At 35.4% G+C, this 23,729-nt stretch overlaps 1 protein-coding gene across 2 annotated transcripts in view; it reads left to right on the forward strand.

Annotated features, from left to right (window-relative positions):
• Window positions 1-23,729, forward strand: part of SLC30A9 (solute carrier family 30 member 9) — a 42,171-nt gene that overhangs the window by 11,836 nt on the left and 6,606 nt on the right. Inside the window, exons 7-17 of one of the 2 annotated variants that reach the window (XR_004549841.1) lie at window positions 959-1,017; window positions 1,797-1,864; window positions 6,135-6,237; window positions 10,470-10,525; window positions 11,816-11,951; window positions 12,341-12,380; window positions 12,811-12,882; window positions 13,358-13,465; window positions 14,738-14,903; window positions 15,773-15,902; window positions 20,300-20,430. Coding sequence is in view for 1 of the 2 variants with exons in the window: in XM_034064550.1 (XP_033920441.1) it covers window positions 959-1,017; window positions 1,797-1,864; window positions 6,135-6,237; window positions 10,470-10,525; window positions 11,816-11,951; window positions 12,341-12,380; window positions 12,811-12,882; window positions 13,358-13,465; window positions 14,738-14,903; window positions 20,300-20,429; window positions 23,003-23,116 (1,052 nt within the window). In the remaining variant the exon portion in view is untranslated. Of the gene's footprint in view, window positions 1-958; window positions 1,018-1,796; window positions 1,865-6,134; window positions 6,238-10,469; window positions 10,526-11,815; window positions 11,952-12,340; window positions 12,381-12,810; window positions 12,883-13,357; window positions 13,466-14,737; window positions 14,904-15,772; window positions 15,903-20,299; window positions 20,431-23,002; window positions 23,117-23,729 lie in introns of those variants that run through there. The other variant, XM_034064550.1, reaches the window with a different exon arrangement.

The following is a 23,729-nucleotide window of genomic DNA, read 5'->3' on the forward strand; positions in this document are numbered from 1 at the left end:
AGGTTAAAATATTCAAAGTTTTTTGATTTTTTTTTTTGAGAATTTTGAAAAAGGCTTAAAACCCAGGCCAAATCTTTTTACTGTACTGTTACTCATTTATGTTTCTTCTGAAAAGAATTCAGCTTACCTTTGTGCTTCAGAAGGTGAGGGAAACACCCCCACATCATTGCTTAAAATAATTGTCATCCTTGTTGGTATTATCAGTAACAGGTACAGTCAAATCAGTAGTTTGTAATGGATTTTGATTTATCTAGCCAGTTAAAATCACAGAAGAGGCAAAATTGCTTCAAGGTACTTACGTAAATTATGCACCTTAAAATTAGAGGTCTTGTAAATTATTATTATTAATTTTTTTTAAACAGTTTTGCCATTTGAACACCCTTGTAAAAAGGCTAGAGCTGCAGACACTTGTTAAGACACCTGTGTTTGTATCAAGAGTGCAGCTTGTACTCTACTGGCTGTTTTAGGCTGTTTAAATTATTCTGTATAATGTATTTTGGATAACTTTGTAGGGAAGAATCTAGCACTACAGCTTCTAGATACTGTAGTATACTAATGTTTATTTTCAAGTTACATCATTAGTGGATGCAGAAATACTGATGTTAATACACTTGGTTTGAAACATCCTTTTCCTTCTCCTTCATGGTTAAAGGGTGAGAAGGGGGCACTAGAAGATCTGGATGTGGTAGATGTGATGCAGCGTATTTGGAGTTTTCTGCCTCTGTGTATCATCCTTTCTTAGTAGAAACGGGAACAATGTATAGGATAATGGATTGTATTTGGCATTTTGCATGTGTATATAACAATAAGTTTCTGATTAACAACGCCAGGAGAGGAGTTTATCACAAAGAAAGATAGACCATGTAGCCCTTTCTAGGAGGAGATACCTGCAGCATAAACAAATTCCTGAAAATACTGGCTCCTAGTATGTATTTGTGGTGGTAATTTTGTATTGCAGAACTATTTCGAAACCAAAGGCTGTTGTGGGAATACAAGGAGTTCTTTGGCAATACTAAGGTAAGAGATGTTTTAAAGATTTTTTTTTTTTTTTTTTGTCTGGAAAAGTTCTAGGAGCTGTACTATGACACCTTTAGAAGAAAACAGTTGTGAAATGGTTGCATAAGCTTAACTAGCTGAATATTATTGGAACATTTATTTGCACTATAAGATCTGCCTCTGGTTGTAGTGCAGTGGTGAATGTTATGATGCCAGTTCAAATGAGTTCCTATTGTGGCAGTGTAATCCACTTAATTTCATTTAAATGTAATGTTATTGTGGCTGGTAAGGTGTTTTGTTTAGTCAGTCGTCTTCTTATTCACCATTACAGCTGCAATTTTATTTCATTTATAGCCTATAAACATGTATAGTAAATATATTGTTATTTTAAAGAATCAAAGTATGCTTCTTAATGAAAAAACCCCAAAACATTAGCACTTTGCTCTTTACCCTACTGACCCTTCCTCTGTTTAAGCAGACCCATTCCCTAGATCCTGGTGTTCTTCTATGGTAGAATGATGTCTTAATCTTTTTGCTGTGCAGCTGGCTCCTGTCCTTATGTTTGCAGTGGCCCCTTCTGGAGGCTTTGTTGGTGGTTCATTTTTTTTGCAGCCATCCGTTTGTAGAAATGTGTAAGGCTCAAATGCAGTTTGGGTGAGCATTCAGGCTTCAAGGCCTGTAGCTTCACTCTCGCAAAGCAGGGCAATGCAAAGTTTTTATTAAATAATCTGTATGGTAGGACCTTCATGAAGTCAAGATTTGGTTATTTTATTTTAATAATCTCTTATTTCTTTATTTAGCCACGCTCCAGTGCAGCAGCTATGTTTTTCAAGGGACCAGGGAAGGTGGTAATGGTAGCTATTTGCATGTAAGTTAAAAAAGTTTTGTTTAACCAAGGGAAAATGATTTATTTTTATTACCCTGGAAATGAGAACAGTCTGTGTATTCAAGCTAAAGATACCTGTGTCTCTGTAACTGATGTTAATAGATTTGTTTATTCGTTGTTGGTGGGACAGAGTTTAGGTAAATACATTCACTAATATATAGAGATCAGTGTTGAAATATATCTGTGATCAGAGAAGAGCAAATGTTTTGATCAGACTAAACAATTTCTTAAAGCAAAAACTAAAATTTTGAAGGATATGGAGAGGCAGGCATTTAAATTTATCATTTTTTCTTGCTTCCCCTTCATGAGAGGAGCTTCATATGTTTTAAATAATCTTGCATATAGCCAACAGAAAAGAATTAACTTCTGCTGTTATTCAGGGATATTTTAGGAGGTTTTTGCCTTTCACATGTGTTATAAGTTTGAATGAAACAAAACTAACTATACCAGTTTAAAACAAACAAACACAGCTATTACCTGGCATGAAATACACAGAAATGTCATCATTTCTGTTGGGAGAAAGCAACATTTTGAGCAGGAAACAGGTCTGAGTTTACCTACAAAACTATATGCTTTTTGCTGAGGAAAGGGGGAGAGCGTCAAACCATGTTTGACTGAAAACTGCCATCTTTAATGTTTGGCTAATAATTATTCAGGGATTTCTAAGTAAAAATGTGTAAGAACTGCTAGTATGGGTGTTTATAATGAAAAAGAAAAGTAAATGGGGAGGGGCCCAAATGGTCACTTTTACCTCCTTCACTTTCTTGCAGTCATCTAGAGAAAACAGAGCTTTCCTCCTGCTTTGTAAACAGGGCATTGCTATAAACATTGCACTTCATAAGTACCTTTTAAATGATTAGGTAATTTTATAGGTGAATGCATGGCTGCTAGGCCAGCAGAAGCTTGTAGAGCCTATTGTATTGCTCATTCATCTCGATGTGGAACTTTTTAGAAGTGGCACTCAAATACCTGATGGCTTTTCAGAGATATTAGTCAAGACTGCTATCATTGCTTCCTTGTTTGTGGCCCTGATCTTGAAACCGGCATGATTTTTAGTGGCTTCTGGTTTGGGGTCAAGAAAGGCCAATCTGTCTTAACTTCTCAGTTGTGATAATTTGGTAGGCTTCTCACAAACTTCAGGCTTCCATAGTGAGGATAAAATGTGGTTCAGTCAAAGGCAGAGTTCTGGCTAGCTTCAAAGGCAGACTAGCTGCATTGGCACCCTCTGTGTTGTTAATAGAATTGCTGTGCAAGGAAAAACTTTGAAGCTATGGTAGGGAAACACAGGAAGGTAATGCTTTTAAGAAAAAAGAAATCATACCTTTTTAGCAAAACAACCTTCGGAGTCTGGCATTGTTGCAGTGATTTCATTGTCATGCTAATGATTTACCTTTTAGACAATACAAAGTTTGCATGGCATGTAAGATTTATTAAAAATTACAAGTGGTCCAGGGTGTTAGTAATGTTACTGCTTCTCTAGAAATTGATGTGATGAAATGTGTTTAGTTCTCAAATGAAATGTTGGGCCTAAATAGACTATTTTTCCCTATAGATTCATAATGGTTCTAAATATTTATTATTTCCAGTTTGATTATTTTGACTTTTTTTTAAAGTAAATAAGACCAGGTCCTTCTAGACCATTGCTTATATGGTAAAATAGAGTATGAAAAGTGGGCAGTACCATCACAGTACAATTTCCTATATGTATTTTTCAATTCCTCATAATTCCTCATAATAAACATCTTGGGTTTTTGTTGTAGTTATCCTTGAAAACAAATTTGGAATGATAAATTTATAAGAAGTGCCCTTTAATTTTTTCAAGTTAACAATTCAGTCAGCATGGATTTGAGTTTGTTTTAACTGTAATTTAAATTAAGTTAGGAACTTTGTTTTGAGTAATAGATGCTGATCTACTTTTGCACTTGCGGTAGTGTTTTGTTTTTTTTTTCTTTTTAATTTTGTCCAGAGAAAGGCTTATTCTCTTCATGTATCAGTACATTTTAAAGTTACCAATTAAATTTAGACTTTACATTAAAATTGACAGGGCATCTGACAACAAGGAGGATGTGTGTCTGTTTCAACACTTCTTCCTCCTTTTCCCCAGTTTTCTTGGTGAATGTTTGCCTCCTCTGTGGACTTTGGAATACTGTTACAAACAGTTGTGTTGAATGAAATTGCTTATTTTCTAGGTGCAGAAGAGAGGCTTATTAGGAAATGCTGTATAGTAGTAGGTTTAGTAAGTACAATAATAGAATTGTACCTAGTGAAACATGGTGGGCATTATTATTATTTCTTGGCATGATGTCCAAAACATTTCAATAAATCTTTTTCAGACTTCACCTGTCCTTGGTTTAAGTTCTGTTAAGATTCATACTCTTTCAGGTCCCTGTGGATAAAAGTGAGATAGCTAAATCAGTCAGTCTGGTTCATTTCAGTAAAATAGAGAATATGCTTTCTGATTTGGTGGTCACTGATGTTAAAGGTAACTTCATATCTGTCTTCTCAGAATCTGCTGGTTTCTTCTGCTGTTAGTAGTTATATCTTCAATAGAATTTAGGCTTTCATAGGGATTTGTAATTTCAAATGCAGTGGTGAATTTGTTTTTTAAAGCAGAACATATTTTACTTGCAGTGCTTAGTTTTTTCTCTTCCTCCAAAATGACTTTCATCTTATTATCTTACATTGATGCAAACATCTAGTCAGAAAGGAAACACTGAATAGCCTTGATGGCTCTACGGATTCATGGCTTTTGTAATCATAGAATCATAGAATAGTTAGGGTTGGAAAGGACCTTAAGATCATCTACTTCCAACCCCCCTGCTGGGCAGGGACACCTCACACTAAACCACGTCACCCAAGGCTCTTCCCAACCTGGCTTTGAACACTGCCAGGGATGGAGCATTCACAACTTCCTTGGGCAACCCATTCCAGTACCCTCACCACCCTTACAGTAAAGAACTTCTTCCTTATATCCATTCTAAACTTTCCCTGTTTAAGTTTTAACCCATTACCCCTTGTCCTATCACTGCTAATAATTTCCTGCATAGCACTCTTTCTGTCCTTTGTCTCCCAACTTCTTGGACATCATTAGTAGATTGGGCCTGACATTTGGAAATCTTAGTATTAGTGCATTTTCTACTTTCCACCTATAAATTATGGTGATGATTAACCATCTCATGAGGCAATGAGAATAGCTTAAAAATTGTCAAGCACATTCAGGTCCTTGTATTGAAGCAGTTATAGAAAACAGTGCTAAAGTAAAATGTATTTTCACAGAAATTCTTTGAGGATGACCTTGGAAATGAATCTGATTTAATCAACTATATAATTTGGTGTATGGCAAGAGGCTGGACTTGTGCTTCCTGTAACTTAAATATATTCTTTTTGGCATCTGGTTGTTCAAGAATGCAACTGTAATATGTTGTTAATATTTATTTATAACACTTAATTTCATTCGAATACTTTAAAAAATTGCCAATAAGATAGACTGAAATATATTTAAATAAAAGAAGAATTTTAATAGTCCTCTAGTCTAATTTTCTTTGCAATATGATTGTAACAATTACCCTACTGATTCTGATAATGAATATTTGAAGTGAGAATGTAAACTTGGATTTTAGTGGTGATAGCTATCTTTCTCTGTACAGCATAACACGATGCTTACTCCAGGGAGCCTGTAACCTAAGAAGGCTTGACAGGTCACAGTGGACATCTTAATAGAAAAGTTCCATAGATAATTTTTACAGTATAATCTGATGAGAGCCTTGCCTTCCTGTCTGTTGTCTTATGTTTGTATCCTACTGGGAATTGCGCATGCTGAGATTAAAGTTGGGAACCTTGAACTCCAGTATTAGGAGGGGGTGTATAGGAGGCAAAGGACTGAAAAGAAATGAAAGAAAGAACTTTTTGAAAGAGAAAAGGAAATCATTAAGACTTTTATTTTCCCACTGGTAGGCCATTAGTTCTCAGCAGTGAATATGATAGTAGTTTTCATGAAGTGTAACTGCTTAGAAGTTACTGATTTTGGAAAAATAAAAAATCTTTGCATATGAAGTTTAGCTGAAAGGGTATTTTAACAGTAACCATACAGAAAATCTGTGTGCCTTATCTGCCTGTATAGATCTGTAATGATTAAACTGATACTTGGTTTCGCCACTTGCTGGCAGTTAGTGCATGATTGTAGAGCACTTGTGGTTTTGAGGAAAATATTTATTCTGTTGTTCTTTAGCTTATTTCTTCTCTTTGTTTTCAGAAATGGGCTGAATTTTTTCTTTAAGCTACTTGCTTGGGTTTACACGGGTTCTGCAAGTATGTTTTCAGAAGCCATACATTCTTTAGCAGACACATGCAACCAGGTGAGTATTTTTCCTATTCTGTTTAAGTTAGCACTTATAATAATTTTTCAGGAATAAAGGTAGATACTTACAGTAGTTGTATTACACTTGAAAGCAATAATTTAATCTACTAGTGCTCCTTAGTTTCCTATACTGTCTAAATAGGAAACATCAGAGAAACTGAAACACTATTTTATTTAGGAGGACTAGAATGCATAGCACAATACACTTTTCTTTATAAAGTTTGCTCATAGATTATAGAATCATAGAATCGTTAGGGTTGGAAAGGACCTTAAGATCATCTAGTTCCAACCCCCCTGCCATGGGCAGAGACACCTCACACTAAACCATATCACCCAAGGCTTCGTCCAACCTGGCCTTGAACACTGCCAGCAATGGAGCATTCACAACCTCCCTGGGCAACCCATTCCAGTACCCTCACAGTAAAGAATTTCTTCCTTATATTCAGTCTAAGCCTCCCCTGTTTAAGTTTGAACCCCTTACCCCTTGTCCTGTCACTACAGTCCCTAATGAACAGTCCCATCCCCAGCATCCTTATAGGCCCTCTTCAGATACTGGAAGGCTGCTATGAGGTCTCCACACAGCCTTCTCTTCTCCAGGCTGAACAGCCTCAACTTTCTCAGCCTGTCTTCATACGAGAGGTGCTCCAGTCCCCTGATCATCCTCGTAGCCCTCCTCTGGACTTGTTCCAACAGTTCCATGTCCTTTTTGTATTGAGGACACCAGAACTGCACACAATACTCCAAGTGAGGTCTGACGAGAGCAGAGTAGAGGGGCAGGATCACCTCCTTTGACCTGCTGGTCACGCTCCTTTTGATGCAGCCCAGGATACGGTTGGCTTTCTGGGCTGTAAGTGCACACTGAAGCTGGCTCATGTTCATTTTCTCATTGACCAACACCCCCAAGTCCTTCTCTGCAGGGCTTCTCTGAATCTCTTCTCTTCCCAACCTGTAGCTGTGCCTGGGATTGCTCCGACCCAGGTGTAGGACCTTGCACTTGTCATGGTTAAACTTCATGAGGTTGACATCAGCCCACCTCACAAGTGTGTCAAGGTCCCTCTGGATGGCATTCCTTCCCTCCAGTGTATCAACAGAACCACACAGCTTAGTGTCATCGGCAAACTTGCTGAGGGCACGCTCAATCCCACTGTCCATATTACCGACAAAGATATTAAACAAGACTGGTCCCAACACCGATCCCTGAGGGACACCACTCGTTACTGGTCTCCAGCTGGACATTGAACCATTGACCACAACTCTGCATGTGGCCATCCAGCCAGTTCTTTATCCACTGATAAAGATAACACTGACATTGTTGATAAGCCTAGAATTTCCAAGTGTATTAGTCAGAACTTTAAAAATGACTTTCAGGTTTTGCTGTGGTGTGTATTTATAGTGTTCTTGCTGTTCAATATCCATGATTATGTACTGTTTTGTATGGTTTGCATGCTTCCTAGAATTAATAGTAGTATATTCTAGGAGGGAAAAAAGCTAGTACTTTTTGTGTTTTATTATTGAGTGATTTCTGGTTTCAGTAATTGAGATTACAAAGCCTGTCCAGAATCTGAGAAGCTCTCTGTGCATGCAGTGGGAGAAAGATGCAGTTTTTTCTATATGCTTGTAGTATACACATACATTTTTGTAGCTTCCCAGAGACACAAAACAATGTTCTTGCTATAAACAGTTTGTATCAAACTGTAGGCAGATGAAGCCATATTTTGTCAGAAATTCATATTACTTTAGAAAATTTGCTAAGCTCAGAGCTCATTCTGTTGTTTCCCAATCTGAGTACAAAGCTATTGTTACTCAGTTGCAGATTTACTAGCCAAAACTGGTGGTTTCGGAAGGTTTATTTAGCTACATTTTATTCCTCTTTTTAATTTGATGCCAGTGATCCGATGGGGGGTTTATAAGCTAACAGTAAAATAACTGACCTAGTCTAGTAGCCTTAAATGCAGAAGAAAACTAGAAAGAGTCACTGGTAATGATCAAGTTTGGAATAGTATTTCTGTTAATATAATACTGTTTATAATACATCTGCATTATTTCAAACCACCTGCCCCAGTTACTTCTGTTCTTTAGTAAAATACTGGTTTTGCATTGTTCCGTACTTCAGTTGCAATTTATTTTCCCTGTAACTGTCAGGATTTGGAAGTGCACCAGAAAAGAGTAAATGGGTTATAGTATTAGTCAAATACATAAACATTAGCAAATAAGTCCCAGGACAGGCTTAATTTTGTTACAGGGGTATGTGTAATGTGACCAGTCTTATCTTTAGGACATGGTGTCAGAACAAAAATCTTGGTAATTTGGGTTGCATGCTTCTTCTGCTCTGCCTTGTTCCTCCTGGACAACAGCAATGTATCTGTCAGTTATCTTGAAGTACTGTTGAGTGCCTGTCCAGATGATAATAAAAGAAGTAAAAGGGTGTGTTTTAAGTTGTATTAATGTAAGAATGAGACATGTCAATGTAGATTCTGAAGTTTTTTCAGAAATTAGTTAAAATTTGAGAGGAGTTGTAGTAAGCAGAAATATACTGAGCTACTTCAAGTAAGTAGGTAGCTAATTTAAGTAAGTAGGACTGGAAAGTAAGATGAAGTACATAGTATGCTTCTTTCTTATTTTGATTCAATGTTAACTTGAAATACTTTTCCTTTCACTTTACGGTAATAGAATGACAGGCTTTGTTGCTTAGTCATCTTGTGGTAGAATAATGATGAGAATTTGAGCATCTCTCTTTCTGTTTGTAGGCTGCCTTAGCAGCCTCTCACAGCACAAGTAGCCATGTACTTGGCACATTTATGTTGACAGGTGATGTGGCACACTCTGAGCTGGGCACATAATTTAGTATGCAGAGACAAAATTAATGTTGTGTCTTTCACTATTTTCTTTAGTATGCTTGAGGCATTCATTATGAGATGAAGTTTTCCCTTCTTCCACTGTTGAAGGAATTCTTGTTGCTGTTTTTGATACCAGTAAGGCTTTGGAAACAAAATAAGTACCTCAAGATGAGTGGTTGAAACCCTCCTGCAGCTCAGGCAAGAGAAATCCTTTGGATAGCTTTTGACTCATATAAAATGCAACAGTGCTCCTCCACATTTCAGGAATGTATGAAATCTTAGAGCAGACTTAATATCCTAAAATGCATTTTAACATAATTTTGGCTACCTTTTTGCTTTGGTTGTACCTAGTATGTTTCTGTGTCCAGAAAGACTGAGTTGAGGTCTTGCATTTTGATTCCTATTTTTCAATAAATGTTTTCACACAACCTTTCAGCTCTTCCAGTTCTGAAGTGAAGACAGGGGCACTACTAACTTAGCTGGTAATACTTAAAAGAAAATTAATGGGGAGACAGCCTTCAGGTGTGTGATTTTCAGTTGGCCGTGCCAGTTTATAGGTGAACCAAGTTTGATAGTGGTATTATCTACCACTTTGTATGTAGACGAGCTATTCTGTTTTTTTAACTGGGAAAGTTAATACTTTGTAGTGGTTTTGGGAAAAAACACAGGAGAAAACTTGCTGCCTCAAAGCAGTTTGCTGCTGTGAATACCGAAGTGTCTAAATTTTAATACTGGTTATTATGCTTCAGTAATTCAGACTCCTAAAATAAAGCACGTGCTTTGCAAAATTGAGATCGAGATTTATAACTTACTGCATCAAGTTTAACACATGCCTAAATAAATATATCCCAAATGGGCCATTTAGATATCAAGGGGTTTTTATTTCTTCCTTCAAAATATTTTTCTTCAGTTTTGAGTATTTCTCTACTGATAGAAGCTGCAGTATAAAATTATTGCTTTAAATGTAGTGTGCCTTCACCACGGTCTCTGTATAATTTCTCTTCAAGAGGGATTTATTTAAATAGCTTTGTTCCCTGAACAACTTCCTTCCTTCACATTGAAGTAAAACAACAACACTTCTGATTTCACATAATGTTCACTTTCAGTTGCAATTCTAGAATTATAATTAATAGTAATTATATATATATATATACACTATGCATATAGTTCTATATATATTATGTATATATAGGAATAATTTTTTTGGGGGGGTGATAGATGTAGATGACAGATTTTGAGGATTGTATTTCAGTTCTTGTACAGTATCAGTAACAAAGTATGTGTGCAGATCGGCAAATTGCGTCTGCCTTTGTCATTCAAGTTCTGTTGATACAGAGTGTTTCTGAATGTTATCTTATTTTAACAAAGTTTTGCTTCCTTTCATCCTGAATAGGCATTGCTAGCTTTGGGCATCAGTCAGTCTGCAAGGACGCCTGACCCTAGTCATCCGTAAGCTTTTTGAGTAAATAATGATTTTGTAATTTTATATAGGGGTGATCTCAGTTCTTGTTTGTGCAGCAGCTTGTTCTTAATCTCTTGTTTCATATAATTTCTGAAATGCATTGTTTGTGATTTTGAAAGAGAGAAAACTGCAGTTTCTTTCAAGCTGCAGAAGTTACAGCTTCAGTGGCTTGATACAAGCTATACTTTTTTTTGTGATATGCTTTTTGATGTGTATTATTTTAATTGACATTATGTCTTTACATTATTTTGGGCTCTTCTACCTCTTCCAATGGATAGTTTTACTTTGTTTTTAAATGATGTTCCTGTGAATAAGTTTCTTTTTAAAAGTAAAAAATACTTATTTAAAACCAGGCTCTTTTCTGCAAGGCAGCTACTTGTATCATAGAGATGTCTTTGACTCAAACTGCTATTTGTTTTTATCTAAGTAATAGGGATACTATTGGTATGCTCTTACAGCTTCATGAAAGTCAGAAGCTATATGCTCTGTGATATTTTCTTGGTGTTGACCTGCTTTACACTTCACATTATTGGGCAGGTCATTCATATTGTAAGCACTAGTTGAAAATACATCTCATTTACAGAATTGTTTTTTTCTTTCTTAAACTTCATTAAGAGCATCAGGTAATTTGAAAAATCTTTTAATCTTAAATTTGGCTAAATATTTGTTTTATCTCCTTCCCCCGTTTCACTTTTGCCTTTCTTTCTAAATATAGTCTTTGTACTATTGTTTTTTAGATGTTGCTAAGGAAATACACTATTTGTAGTAGCAGTCAATAGTAAAAAAACAAAGGTACACTTTCAATGTTGCTTCAGTTGCTCTTAAAAGCTGAAAATGCTGAATGTCTGCAGTTAGTTGAACTACTAAAAGATGTCACAAATTAGCATTATAAAATAGGTAGACTGGCTGCCTATAAGGCTGAAGTTTTCATTTAGAAGTAACATTTCCATAAAATGTTAAAGTATGTTTGTTTTTTTTTTCTGTTAGTAAAATCCTCAATATCTATGTAAAAATCAATATAGTTGCTTAAATAGCTTATTTAAAAAAGAATTAGAAAAATATCTACGCTTAATGTTGTTGTGTGTACTAGCTATTTTTTCCAGATGTCATCTTTTTCCTTGGATTAAGTTGAATTTAACAGCTTTATCTTAAATAGATAACCTTAGTCATATGATGATAATTTAAGACATGTAAAACTTGATGGAGAAAACATGTAGATGTGCTTGCAGATATATAAAATCTTATTTTCCTAAATCACTTTCTTTGTTTTCATCTAGGTATGGTTTCACAAACATGCGCTATATTGCCTCCCTGATTAGCGGAGTGGGCATTTTCATGATGGGTGCAGGATTGTCTTGGTATCATGGGATCATAGGTTTACTCAACCCTCACCCTATAGAATCTCTTCTCTGGGTAAGCTAATGTTTGATATTGCATCTAATGCTGGTGACTTAATAGAAAGTAATGGCACAGTCTGAAATTCACTTCCTGAGCCTGTTTGAATCCCAATACAATTAGCTCAAACCATCCTTAATGAGAATGTGTTTTAAGAAAAAATTCATGATAAACTATAGCTGATCTTATTTAAACTTTGTGTTTTCCCTTCACACATCCCAAGAGGTCTTTCTTTCCTATTTTGCAATATATTGCATAATTCAGCTATTGGCTGCCTTGGGTTTAGGGAGAGCTACACAGCACAGTGGGTAATGAGGTTCTGAAATGCTGTGTTTGGATAGCTAGTGGTGAAGGGATCTGTACAAATACACGTATAACATAATAATTGAGACTTTTTTTTCATACAGGCATACTGCATTTTAGCAGGGTCATTGGTGTCTGAAGGAGGTATGCAATTTCAAGAATTATTTCTGTTTAATTATTCATAATCTCTAAGAATACAATGTAATTGCTGTGATAATGGGTCTTTGCTTTCATAGTAAAGTTTTGAGCTCTGCTGCAAATACTTGTGTTATAAGCAAAGAAAAGGTGGTAAAACTTTTATTATCTCTGCATAATAAGAAGCTGAATAACATAATTTGAAAAGTGTATGTGTAATGTCTTTGAGGTATTAAACTATCAGTGAATGTAACAGTTCCAATTTGTATGGGAGACATGCATGTAGAGAAGAAGGTAATTCCTTTTTTTTTAGTAATTTAAAGTATCACTAATCAGAGCTTTTTTTGATCTCTTGCTATTTATAAAGAAAAGTTAATCTTTTCAAAACGCAAGCCTTTGCCTCTGACCATTTTGAGCAACTACTTTGATGTTGTTTCAGCTACCCTTCTTGTTGCTATAAATGAAATTCGCAGGAGTGCTCGAGCCAAGGGTCTGTCATTTTATCAATATGGTATGTGTCATTATAGCAGTAAGGTATGCTGTTATTTAAAACAGAATCTATTTACCACTATTTGCATAATGATAGAAGCAATTTTCACTGTATTCCTTCTCCCTTTCCCCTTGCTTTATTGATCTCTATTCTAGTAACAAATACATTTTACAAATTGGGTGAAAACTTGTTGGTTAACACTACTTAAATACGTTTACTAAACTACTTGCATTTTTCAGGATAAATACCCCTTTTAAGTTTTTCAGACATTATGGAGAAGCTTCATTTATTGGCGCAGGGCTTTTCCTGTGCATTTATGAATGCCTTCAGAAGTGTATGCCTATGCAGAAATTCAGTTTACACCTATATACTTAAGGAAATTTTTCTTCTAAGTTGCTGATATTAGCATAGTTTAAGCACTGTGCATAATGTATTAAAGGTAAGCATTTCAAAGCAATGTGTGGTTGTTTTTTTCTTTTTTTTTTTGTATATGCAGTTGTACAGAGTCATGATCCTAGTACAAATGTGGTGTTACTGGAGGATGCTGCAGCAGTTCTGAGTGTGGCCATAGCTGCTACCTGTATGGGTCTGACTTCTTTAACAGGTAAAATTGTGCCTCAGGCTGAGGCAATCAGGATGTGAATTTACCCCTGTGGATGGTATGAACACAGAGCATTTAGTTTATATTGGTCGACTTAAATGCATCTGTACTCTCTTTTTGATGCTTGTATTGCGTAAGCTTCTGGAGATTTAGACTCTTCTCTGGTCAGATTTCTAGTAGTTTGAGTTGGAAAATATTTAAGATTAAAGTTTGGCTTTTTTTTTTTTAAATGTGTCAAAAGGGTTAAGCTTGAAAGAGTACATGTAGATGGGTCTGACTTCCTTTTGAGCCACTTTGCATACAAATGAAGGTATTTTTTTTACCAAAGGTATGTTTATTGTAATCAGTTATGTATATCACTGTGATGTGGTGGGATTACATATATGAGTTTCCTTATTCAGTGATGTGCATGTGTATGTGGGAAGGATTTAAGGAAGCAGTTCCTTCCTCCTGTTTGTTACATAGTAGTGTTGGTGTTATCTCCAGATTACAATAGCTACTCCTAAACAGCGTAGCAAACCTATGTCATGCAGGTGGGATGATCTGTGTGGCAACTGATTCAAAGTATGTCTTTGCCTGCACAGTTAAGATTTATAAAGAGGGAAGTTTGTTTATTTGTCCTAAGTATCGGCTTTTAAATTTTTTAAAAAAATATGTAATTTTCTTTGTGGCTTCTAAGGAATTAATTGCAAGTTTCACTTTTTTATATAGAAGCCAGTTTTTTTATTCCATTTCTAGTTTCTTTGATAAACTTAAAAAACCCCATTCTACATTACTGTTTCTATAAGTATGAATATGAAAACTTATGTAAGTACAGTATTCCAGAAATGGTTAATACGTGCAAGTTTTTGAGTTCCTGGTAAAAAACTACAAACTTTTATGCTACTACCTGAATTTAGGTGTATATGATTTTATATTAATGCATGGTAAATTTACACACAGAAGCCTGAGTAGTTTACAATAGTTTACTCTGTTTATTAGTCCTTCAGGAGACAGGAGTGGCTAAGGGACAGGAGGGACTTGAGACTTCATTTTAAAGTAACTTTTTTTTTTTCCAGCTTCATTTTATTCCTCAGTAGGAAGGAATTGCCAGTGCACTAGAAACAAACAAGTGAACAAAAACACACTACAAAATCTAAAACAAATCCCACCAAAACACAAAACCAACCAATCAAAAAAAATCTCAAACTATGTACTCTCTTTCATGTGAAATTTGAATTATCTGCTATGTTTTAGAAATGCTTTGTGAAATTAATTTTACATTATATTGTTTAGGAAACCCTTATTATGACAGTGTGGGGTCTCTAGGTGTTGGAACCTTGTTAGGAAGTGTGTCAGCATTTCTCATCTACACTAACACTGAAGCCCTGCTAGGACGATCCATTCAACCTGAACGACTGCAGCGACTTACTGAGTTACTGGAAAGTGATGCTGTAGTAAGGTAAGAGTCTTTACAGCTGCTTCAATATTAAGAACAACAAAAAGCAAGAGAATCACATTGGAAAAAGTATTTCAAGCACTTTAAATGAATCTGGTGATACTGATTATTTTAGATTCTTCTGTACTGAGATTTTAGATTCTTAATTATTACTAACTTATATTTCTGTGAAATTTCTGTCTAAAAATTTCATTAAGTAAATACTCATGCTCCTCAGATGTTTCACAGCTGAAATAAAGTTGCAAAAAATGTCCTAATAGGTACATAAGTACAGGAGCTGACAGTGACTTAATGAGAAAGCCATCACAAACTTGAAACTGTATTCAAATGATGAAATGCAGGCAGATAAATTATACTGTACTGTTGTTTTTATAGTTTATGAGCACTTAAATCTTTAAATTCTGTTACTGTTAATATTCAGTATCTGGTATTCTGTAGCACTTGGCAGTGGAGTACTGCAGTAGCATTACACTGTAATAGATTCTCTATGTTAGATGCTTACAGAATTAACTCAATGTTAATTTCTCTTCTTTGGAAATCCAGAGTTTGTAGTGCAATAAACTTATAGCTTATTGTAATTCTGAAATCTTGTTTAAATGCTTTCTAGGGAGCTATTTTAGCTTTAATCCTATTACCCTTGATTTAGAAGCAAATGCCTTTTTGTTTTCTTCTTAATCATTATTCAAAAATATATTTCTGTGTAAATCAGCTGGAATATTTTAGTGGTATTTTTTTTAATTCAGAGTCATTACTGAGCTCTGGAGAAAAAAATCCAAGCCCATTAGTTAACACAAGAATACTTGAACAAAACTTAAGTGCTGCATCATCTCGGTTGCAAGCAACAGGTGTGAATGACATGTCTTTCGTTCCAGAAGCTAAACAAGATTCTTATTTTGGAATAGAATTGTGTTAGAATTTTCACATGTCAGTAACTAAACTCTGTGGTGGCCCTGGATTAGTCTGAATGGTGGAGCATGTGTCAACAGTGCTGTGTTAGAGTAGGTGAGTTAACATGGTTTTTTCTGTACACGACTTCTGTAGTTCTTTTTTCCAAAGTGCACAGTTGGTTTTTGCTTGTCTCCAGCTGAAATCATGAAATTGCTTCTATCCAAGCACCAGTTTATATTATATTCCATTTTATAGATGGCTATAGCTTCTCAAGAGAGCAATCTTAGGTTATCTCCTTCTTGCTGTAGACTTTTTTTTTTAAACAAGAAGTAACTTAATTTTTAAAAGGAACACAGAATAAAAGAAGTGAAGACTTGGTAAGAAACTGTATTTCTCTGAAGGTTAGAATCTGAAATGTGTAGGCACTTACGATGCTGTTTGCAGGACCTTCTCTATGCACTTTGTCTTGAGTGATCTCTTTCTTAGTTCTATTACATTATCTGCTTTGATTCCTTTTAGCACACACTTTATCTTTGACTATGTTCTTCTTGTAACAAGACTAATACTTTGAGCTTGGTTAACTTACATCTACTAAGAAGACAACTGGTCTTGATATCGGAATTCTCTGAGATGTTAAAGTGTATTACCCTGGCTTGTAATGAGGAATAATATGGTTGAAAATTTCCTTGGGTTTTGGGTTTTTTTTTCCTCCTTATTCCAGTCTTTGGTTCAATAGTTTATTTTTGGTTTGTTTTCAGCTTTTTCTTGTAGATTGCTTGTAGTTTTTCATCTAACACAGCTTTGGGCTTGTAAGAGTTTCAGCATTTTCTTGAACATTAAAATTTTACTTAAATGGAGGTATGTACTGGTCTGTCCTATTCTTAAAATATTCCTGCCGATACCATGTGCAAAAGAAAAAGAGTACTGGCCCGCTTTTAAAGCTGTAACTAGTATTTGCTCTTTTTATTTCAGTGTTTCAGGGTTTTCAGCTATTGCACTGTATATGAGTTCTTACTGCAATGCTTTTTTGCAGTTGCTGCTTCCCAAGACAGGTCTTCCTTGTTCATGCATGGAGGGTTTGCAGTCTTTATTTTTAGGTGTGCTTTCCAAACATGAAGGGGATATATTAGGGAATCATTCTGTATTCATCAGAAGATATTTAGTTCCAAATTGATCAAAGGATACAGAGGCTCTGATTTCCACCCATTCCTGTCCCCATCAGCACCACCACCAGTTAACAGGCAATCTACTGCTGGAATACTGTCATGTTCCACTGCTAATTGCAAAGTATTTAATAGGCAATATTAACTGGTGTTGATTTAGGTAGTTGTTTGAAAATATCTACATTCCCTAAAACCATAGTGACTGGAATTAATGCTCATAATGTATAGTTTTTCCCCCACCCTTTTCACTGTTTTCCCTTGGGTTATGAGATGAAGTTGTCTTTAATTACTTGAGTTGCCTCATTTATGGTTCTTAAATTTTAGCACAGTGTTTTTAATCAACACTTTTAAAAAAAACCTCTTATAATTATCGGAGGATGAAAAATGTACTTGCCTTCACAGTTATTTTTGGTTCTTTTTACTCTTGAATAAGAGTTACAGAGCCTGCTGAATTATTAGAATTTTTTTCCTTTCAAATATGCAGTATGCTTCTGGGTCACTAATAGGGAAATGCTTTGTTGTACTAATACATTGTTTTTCCTTTTTGGTCAAGGAAACAATGATTATTGCATATTTCTGTCTATTTTATATCATCAGTAATAACTTTACCATTTCCATCTAGTAGCAGGCTTGTTTCCAGGTTAATCTTTAGTTTTGCTATACTTACAAACCAACTTTTTTTCCTTTTTTTTTTTTTTGACCACATGTCTTTTATGCTTCTCCTGTAATTTTGCTGGATTTTGTAATTTCTTCTTTAGGCTTATGGCTATGTATTTCCCGTTTCATTTTGCTTGGTAGTTTCTACTTTTAGGCCTTATTTACTTTGTCATCCAGAATGGGCTTTTAGTTAGTGTTTTCAGCTGGAAAATTACTTGATTTTGGTTTTTGTTGTACAAGCATTCCATTCTCACTGAAACCTTTGTTACCTGAATCTTTCCTCCATTCAGCCTAACTGAAGTGTAGGAGATGAGGCTTTTGAAATAAAATACATGATGTGGTACAGACTGTCCTGACTCTGTTCTTATGCAATGTAATGGTAGATGTCTAGGCGTAAACTATTCTTGGTGACAGTTTAACTTTTACTTCATTGTAACAGCTATTGGGTAACTGTGCTACTGTTGTGCTGGAAAATCTGTCATTCTGGTTTGGAGGGAAAAAAAAGAATTACAACTGATGGCTCAAACCCAGTAACTTGGTGTTCTCTGACAAATTTTTCTTTCATTTGAAACTTTCACTTTTTCCTAGTTGGAATTGATAGTGTCTGGTAGCCATCCAGAAGCTTCCACAAGCAAGCTTTGTAGCACATGCATTTGTGTTCTTGAATTATTTGTGGTTTTTTTCTCTCCTCCTGACTCACTGTCTTGTCTTTCTTGGATGGATTATAAGCAGTAAGGTAGACTTTTTTTTCACATTTACAGAATATGCATCATTCCACTGAATTCTATTAGGTTGCTGCTTAATGAGAGTCTTGTATATCTTGTTGCTTAGCTCTGATAGGCACTTGATGTATCTTCCAACATTTTTTGCATCCCATGGATTCACATTCTCTTCATATAGCCCTCATTGAAGCACATCTGCTATCTTAAATATCCTCCTGTGTGAGGAGGTAGTTTGATTCCAGTTAGGTTATTCCAGTTAATACTGTTTTGATTTGGAAGCTTTCCACAGGAATAGCCGTGTAAATTTGATTGGAGATGGAAATTCTTTATTGTTGTCAGTAAGCTGTAGCAGTTCTTTTAATCTGCTTAAATATTTGCTAAGATGTATTTTTTTTTGTGTGTGTGGCTCTATATTTAGGTCATGTTCTATATTTTTTTTTAATGTGCTTACCCCTCCTCCAGCTTCAGTATTGCCAGAAATAATCCATAAATGTTTCCTCTGACTGTTCATCTGAAATTTCTGCCTCCTGTTCTTTGTCAGCTGTTCATTCTAGCAGGCTACTTCCAAAATCTGTGCATTCTGCTTTCTTCCTGCACTGCCTGTGAACTTAGTTCTGATTTCTAAATACTAAGATGAGTCAGGAAGAGTAAATTTGTTCAAGACAAAGGACATACTAAATTCAAAAAGATGCTGTGAAATTGCACAACTTAGTAAAGTGAATGGGGGGGGGAAGCTTAGTACTTCCCATTAAGTGAACTTTATTGCTGATTCTAAATTTTTTGTTAAAATTTTAAAAATTGCAATGATTGTATTTTTCTGCTAATAAACCCAAAGTCTTTGGGATATTTTATAGTTGACCCAAGATACTTATTTTGCATTGGAAATGGCAGAAGGAAGAATTAAAAAAAGTAGAAACTTCTTTGTGATTTATATCCCATGTTTTAGTGTCCACTTTTTTACTGGCCTTGATGGAAAAAGGTGGAAACTTATTCTGCAGTGGCAATTTTAAATTCTCTGTGGCTTTAAAGATAAACTTAAGTTTGTGTTAATCTAATTAGAAAAAGAAAAAAAGTATTTTATGGTTTTTTATTTTATTTTTATTCCAGTGTTAAAATTCATCATCATAATCTGGGTCCTGAGTTTTCATCATGTTTTACTGTCACTGAAAAATAGAGCATGCTTTGTTTGTTACCTATATTCATACCTCATAGAGTTTATCTAACAAACTGGAACAAAACTGGGCTGTAGAGAAACAGAAGTTTTCAAGGGACCAAAACATAAACATGCTGCAACATCCATGTTCTATATATTAGGAACCTTTAAATAATTATACATTTTCAGCCTTTACTAACAGCTGTGTTGTAATTAGTCATGATCAATAATTCAGTATGATCAAAAGTGATTTCCAAACACAATATCCATACCTTATATCAAACGTAACTTTGCATAGAAAATTCTCAAAAAGGCCATGCCTTCACAAATTGTAGCTGTCCAGGAAAAAGTGCTTCCATAACTGCAGCGTGTGCTTTCAGTAGTTGACAGTATTGTCCCTTACCTCAAAAGTGAGGGTACTTGAGGACTGTTAAATTAGTATATGCACAAAACTTACTGTGCAGTAGTCAGTAAGTTGAATAGGAAAGGTATTGCTTTCTGTTGTGGGATTTTTTTATAACAGCATTAGTCTAGTTCTAAATCTGTGATGCTTTTTTGTGGTATATTTTTTATTGTAGTGAGCCATTTATACATGTGTTGGTATAGCAGGAATCTGTGAAAGTTGTATAACCAGTTTAAGTATAAATCAGTATTTAATATAAATGGGTGGTGGCAAAATGAGGATATGTTAGTCAAAGGCAGTGGCCTTTTAAAATTACAGAATCGTACTGTGACAGTGTTGTTAACATCAGAAGTCAAACTACCTCATTGTTTGTTTTATGTTGTTCTACATTTTCTTTACAATTTGTGTTTCAGAGCAATTCATGATGTTAAAGCCACAGACCTGGGAATGAGCAAAGTGAGATTCAAAGCAGAAGTAGACTTTGATGGACGAGTTGTTACTCGTTCTTACCTGGAAAAACAAGACATTGAACAGCTGCTACAAGTATGTTTTAAAAAATCTTTCTGTAACTTGTAGTCCTTGATACTTATTTTCTAATTTCAAGTATGTCTAAACCCTAGATTTGCAAGTAGGTGAGAGATATTCCACTACTTCTTTTTGAAGGATTGCAGGTGATTTTACTTTGTGTTAGTGTGCTAGATATCTCTGCTTGGAATCATATTATGTACTTCTGAAATAGAGCCATTTGTGGACTGAATAGGGCCTGGATTTGAAGAGGACAGATATTTTTGTCCAAAATAAGGATGTATTTATTCCAATAAGTTCTTACTTAATTACAAGATCTCTAGTTAAAACTGGAAGCCTGTCACCTGAGAATAAACATCTGTTTTGGCAGAGCCATTTGACTTGGGTGCTGAGGATTCAGTGTTAAGGCTTCCAGATCCTGCAAGCCAGACAAGACTTGAATATGGATTGCTTGCATCACATCACTTAGCATTTTGACAATGTTTAACGATTAACACTGTCTTCAGTGTCTGTCTCTGATTTTAGTGTTGTTCAGAGTAGCTTTTCTTAATTCTTCTCTTCAATATGGAAATGAAAAACTGTTCTCAGCTGGATTCTGCATGGCAAAGCTATGAAATATGAAATAAAGAATAATTTATCTAAATTACAAGATCTCTAAGTGAGTGAAATGTTTTGCTTGCTTACGCATTTTCACCAGTAACATGCTTACATACATTTGCTTGCATACCTACAAGATTTTTTTCTTTGCTACCCTTTCAAAATGAAAAGCAGATGTCTGCATTTTATGCCTGTCCATTAGATACGACTTAGAAGTTATCTGAGTTTACATTTAAATTACTGCAACTTTTTTAAACCATTAGTCAGTGTCTGAGTTCTTAAAATGTACTGTAGTTATAGGACAAGGGGTAATGGGTTCAAACTTAAGCAGCAGAGGTTTAGATTGGATATAAGGAAGAAATTCTTTACTGTTAGGGTGGTGAGGTGCTGGAATGGGTTGCCCAAGGAGGTTGTGAAGGCTCCATCCCTGGCAGTGTTCAAGGCCAGATTGGATGAAGTCTTGGGTGATACGGTTTAGTGTGAGATGTCCCTGCCCATGGCAGGGGGGTTGGAACTAGATGATCTTAAGGTCCTTTCCAACTCTAACTATTCTATGATTCTACTGCTCTTTAATGTCAAAAGAAGAATGTATATATATTATATATATAGTGCAGTAAGTGATCTGTTCATGTGTTGGATTTCAGTTTAATACATTTTGAGAGCAAGAGTGCTGTCAGCTTTGTACAGCTGAGGCACTGCAGGTTTGCTTGGTTTTATATTGCCAAACCTCAGATTCTTTGCTACTGTAGCTGGGTAGTACTACTTTTCAAAGGCTTTATTAGCTCTTGTTCTTTACCTGCTGTTCCCTTTGGCACTTACATACAATGGTTACTAGTACTGTTGGGAAAGTTCTTCCTGGTTGTTTCTAAGTTGACAACTGTTTCTTACAGAGGTCATTGTAGTTTCATGTAGTAACCTTGTGTCAGTTATAAAATCATTGTTGAAGGTAGCTGTTTTCAGCAGGATTTTGCCCCTACCTGAAGGGTAGACATAGTGCTTGCCTTTTGATCTATAGTTTTTCAAATAACTAGCTCATTCAACTAGCATTGCTGCCAACATTACTCTTTCTGAAGTTGTGAAATCATTGAAATGCTAGCATTCAAATTACTCTCATTTCTTTTTCTTGTTAGACTTGCTGTGATTTTAGTAACAGTGCATTGGAGATGGAGTATCTTTTAAGCTCACTCAGTTACATTATTCCTCTTCAGTTTTAGAGTAATAGGGAAGGTGAAAGAAACTGATGTTGTGTTGTCGTTATAGACACAAAAAGAGTTAGTTATTTAATAGTTACTTTACCCATTAGCAATAACCTATTTGTCCTAAACATACAGCAGTTTTATTGCCTAAACTGAGATGCTACAAGTCAAATGGCTTCTGGCCAGCATCGTGTGAGACCTCTGAGGAAAGCTCATGACAGTGCTGCAATACCTGCTTTAGTGCTTATGATGTCTGTGGTTTTTTGGAGGGAGGAGCATAGCATCCCGTCTTCCGTAACCTCGTTCTTTCAGTCACATATAGTATGGGTCTCCTGAGGAGGAATTTTGTAGGAATTTGCATGGATTTTCAGATGAATTGGTAATGTGATAGCCAGAGTAAGTAGTGTAATAAAATAGCAAGAATGTATGAAAACGAGGAAAGAATACACAGGGGTACCCTGGTCTGCCTTGATGTGAATAAGTCATACCTCAAACTTCTAGAAAAATAATGAAATTCTCAGACTTATTTGGAAAATAAAGGAGGAAATCTGTTAAACATAGACAATTCTATATCAAGTACAGGTGTAATGGTAAGCCAGCTATTTTCATTGAATAGATACTCCTGTGTCTTTGAGACATAAGAACAGATGATGCTTTAAAAGGAAATTGCAGAAGATGAAGTGTTTGGGGTTCTCTTTGTATGTGTCATCCTCCTTCATGCAAAAATATGTCAGAAGCCTCTGTAGTGTTATTCCTTTCTTTCCCTCATCTCAATCTTTAAATATGATTTCTTCCTAGGAAATTCAGCAAGTGAAAAATCTTGAAGAATTGGAAGCCTTCATGCTTAAGCATGGTGAAAATATCATTGACACACTGGGAGCTGAAGTAGACAGACTTGAGAAGGACCTGAAGGTGAAATTTAGCTGCTTATTAGGGAGTGATTGTTCTGTGACTATATTTTAAACAGTATCATTGCATTGACTTTTGGGATTTTGTTTGTAAGTATGTGAGGGAAGAGGTTGATAATCCTAATGCCGATTCTCTTGCTATAGTATCATTAACTAAGTTCTGACCAGCAGTAAACCCTTACTTTGCCATTGATCCATTTGTTACATATTTTGTTCAGTTTTGTACCACTGTAGAACAGTATTTTTGTGATATAAGACTTGGTTGTGTCTTTGTTACTGTATTTGCAGAATACCAGGTTATTTAAATGCTGTTAAATTTTGCTTTGGTTATAAGGAAGCAAATTTCAGTTTTATTTTTTAATTTTTTTTATCTGTTACTTAGCATTCTGTCAAGTATATCAGTGTGTGATGAGGGCTTTATTGAACAGTTTTGGCTCCTTTTGAAGCAATTTAAAATTTTCTTAAAGTGAGATCATATATATCTTTATGTGGACGGCTTTATATGAAATCTAACTGCCTTTTTTAAAGTCAGGAGAGCTGATTCATACTTTATAAAGTGTGAGCACTAATTTATCTGTGATGTTGAACAGTATTTGTCACATGAAAAGCTGGCTTAA

Source organism: Melopsittacus undulatus, chromosome 7, assembly GCF_012275295.1.
Source record: "Melopsittacus undulatus isolate bMelUnd1 chromosome 7, bMelUnd1.mat.Z, whole genome shotgun sequence".
In the NCBI taxonomy this organism is placed as follows: domain Eukaryota; kingdom Metazoa; phylum Chordata; class Aves; order Psittaciformes; family Psittaculidae; genus Melopsittacus; species Melopsittacus undulatus.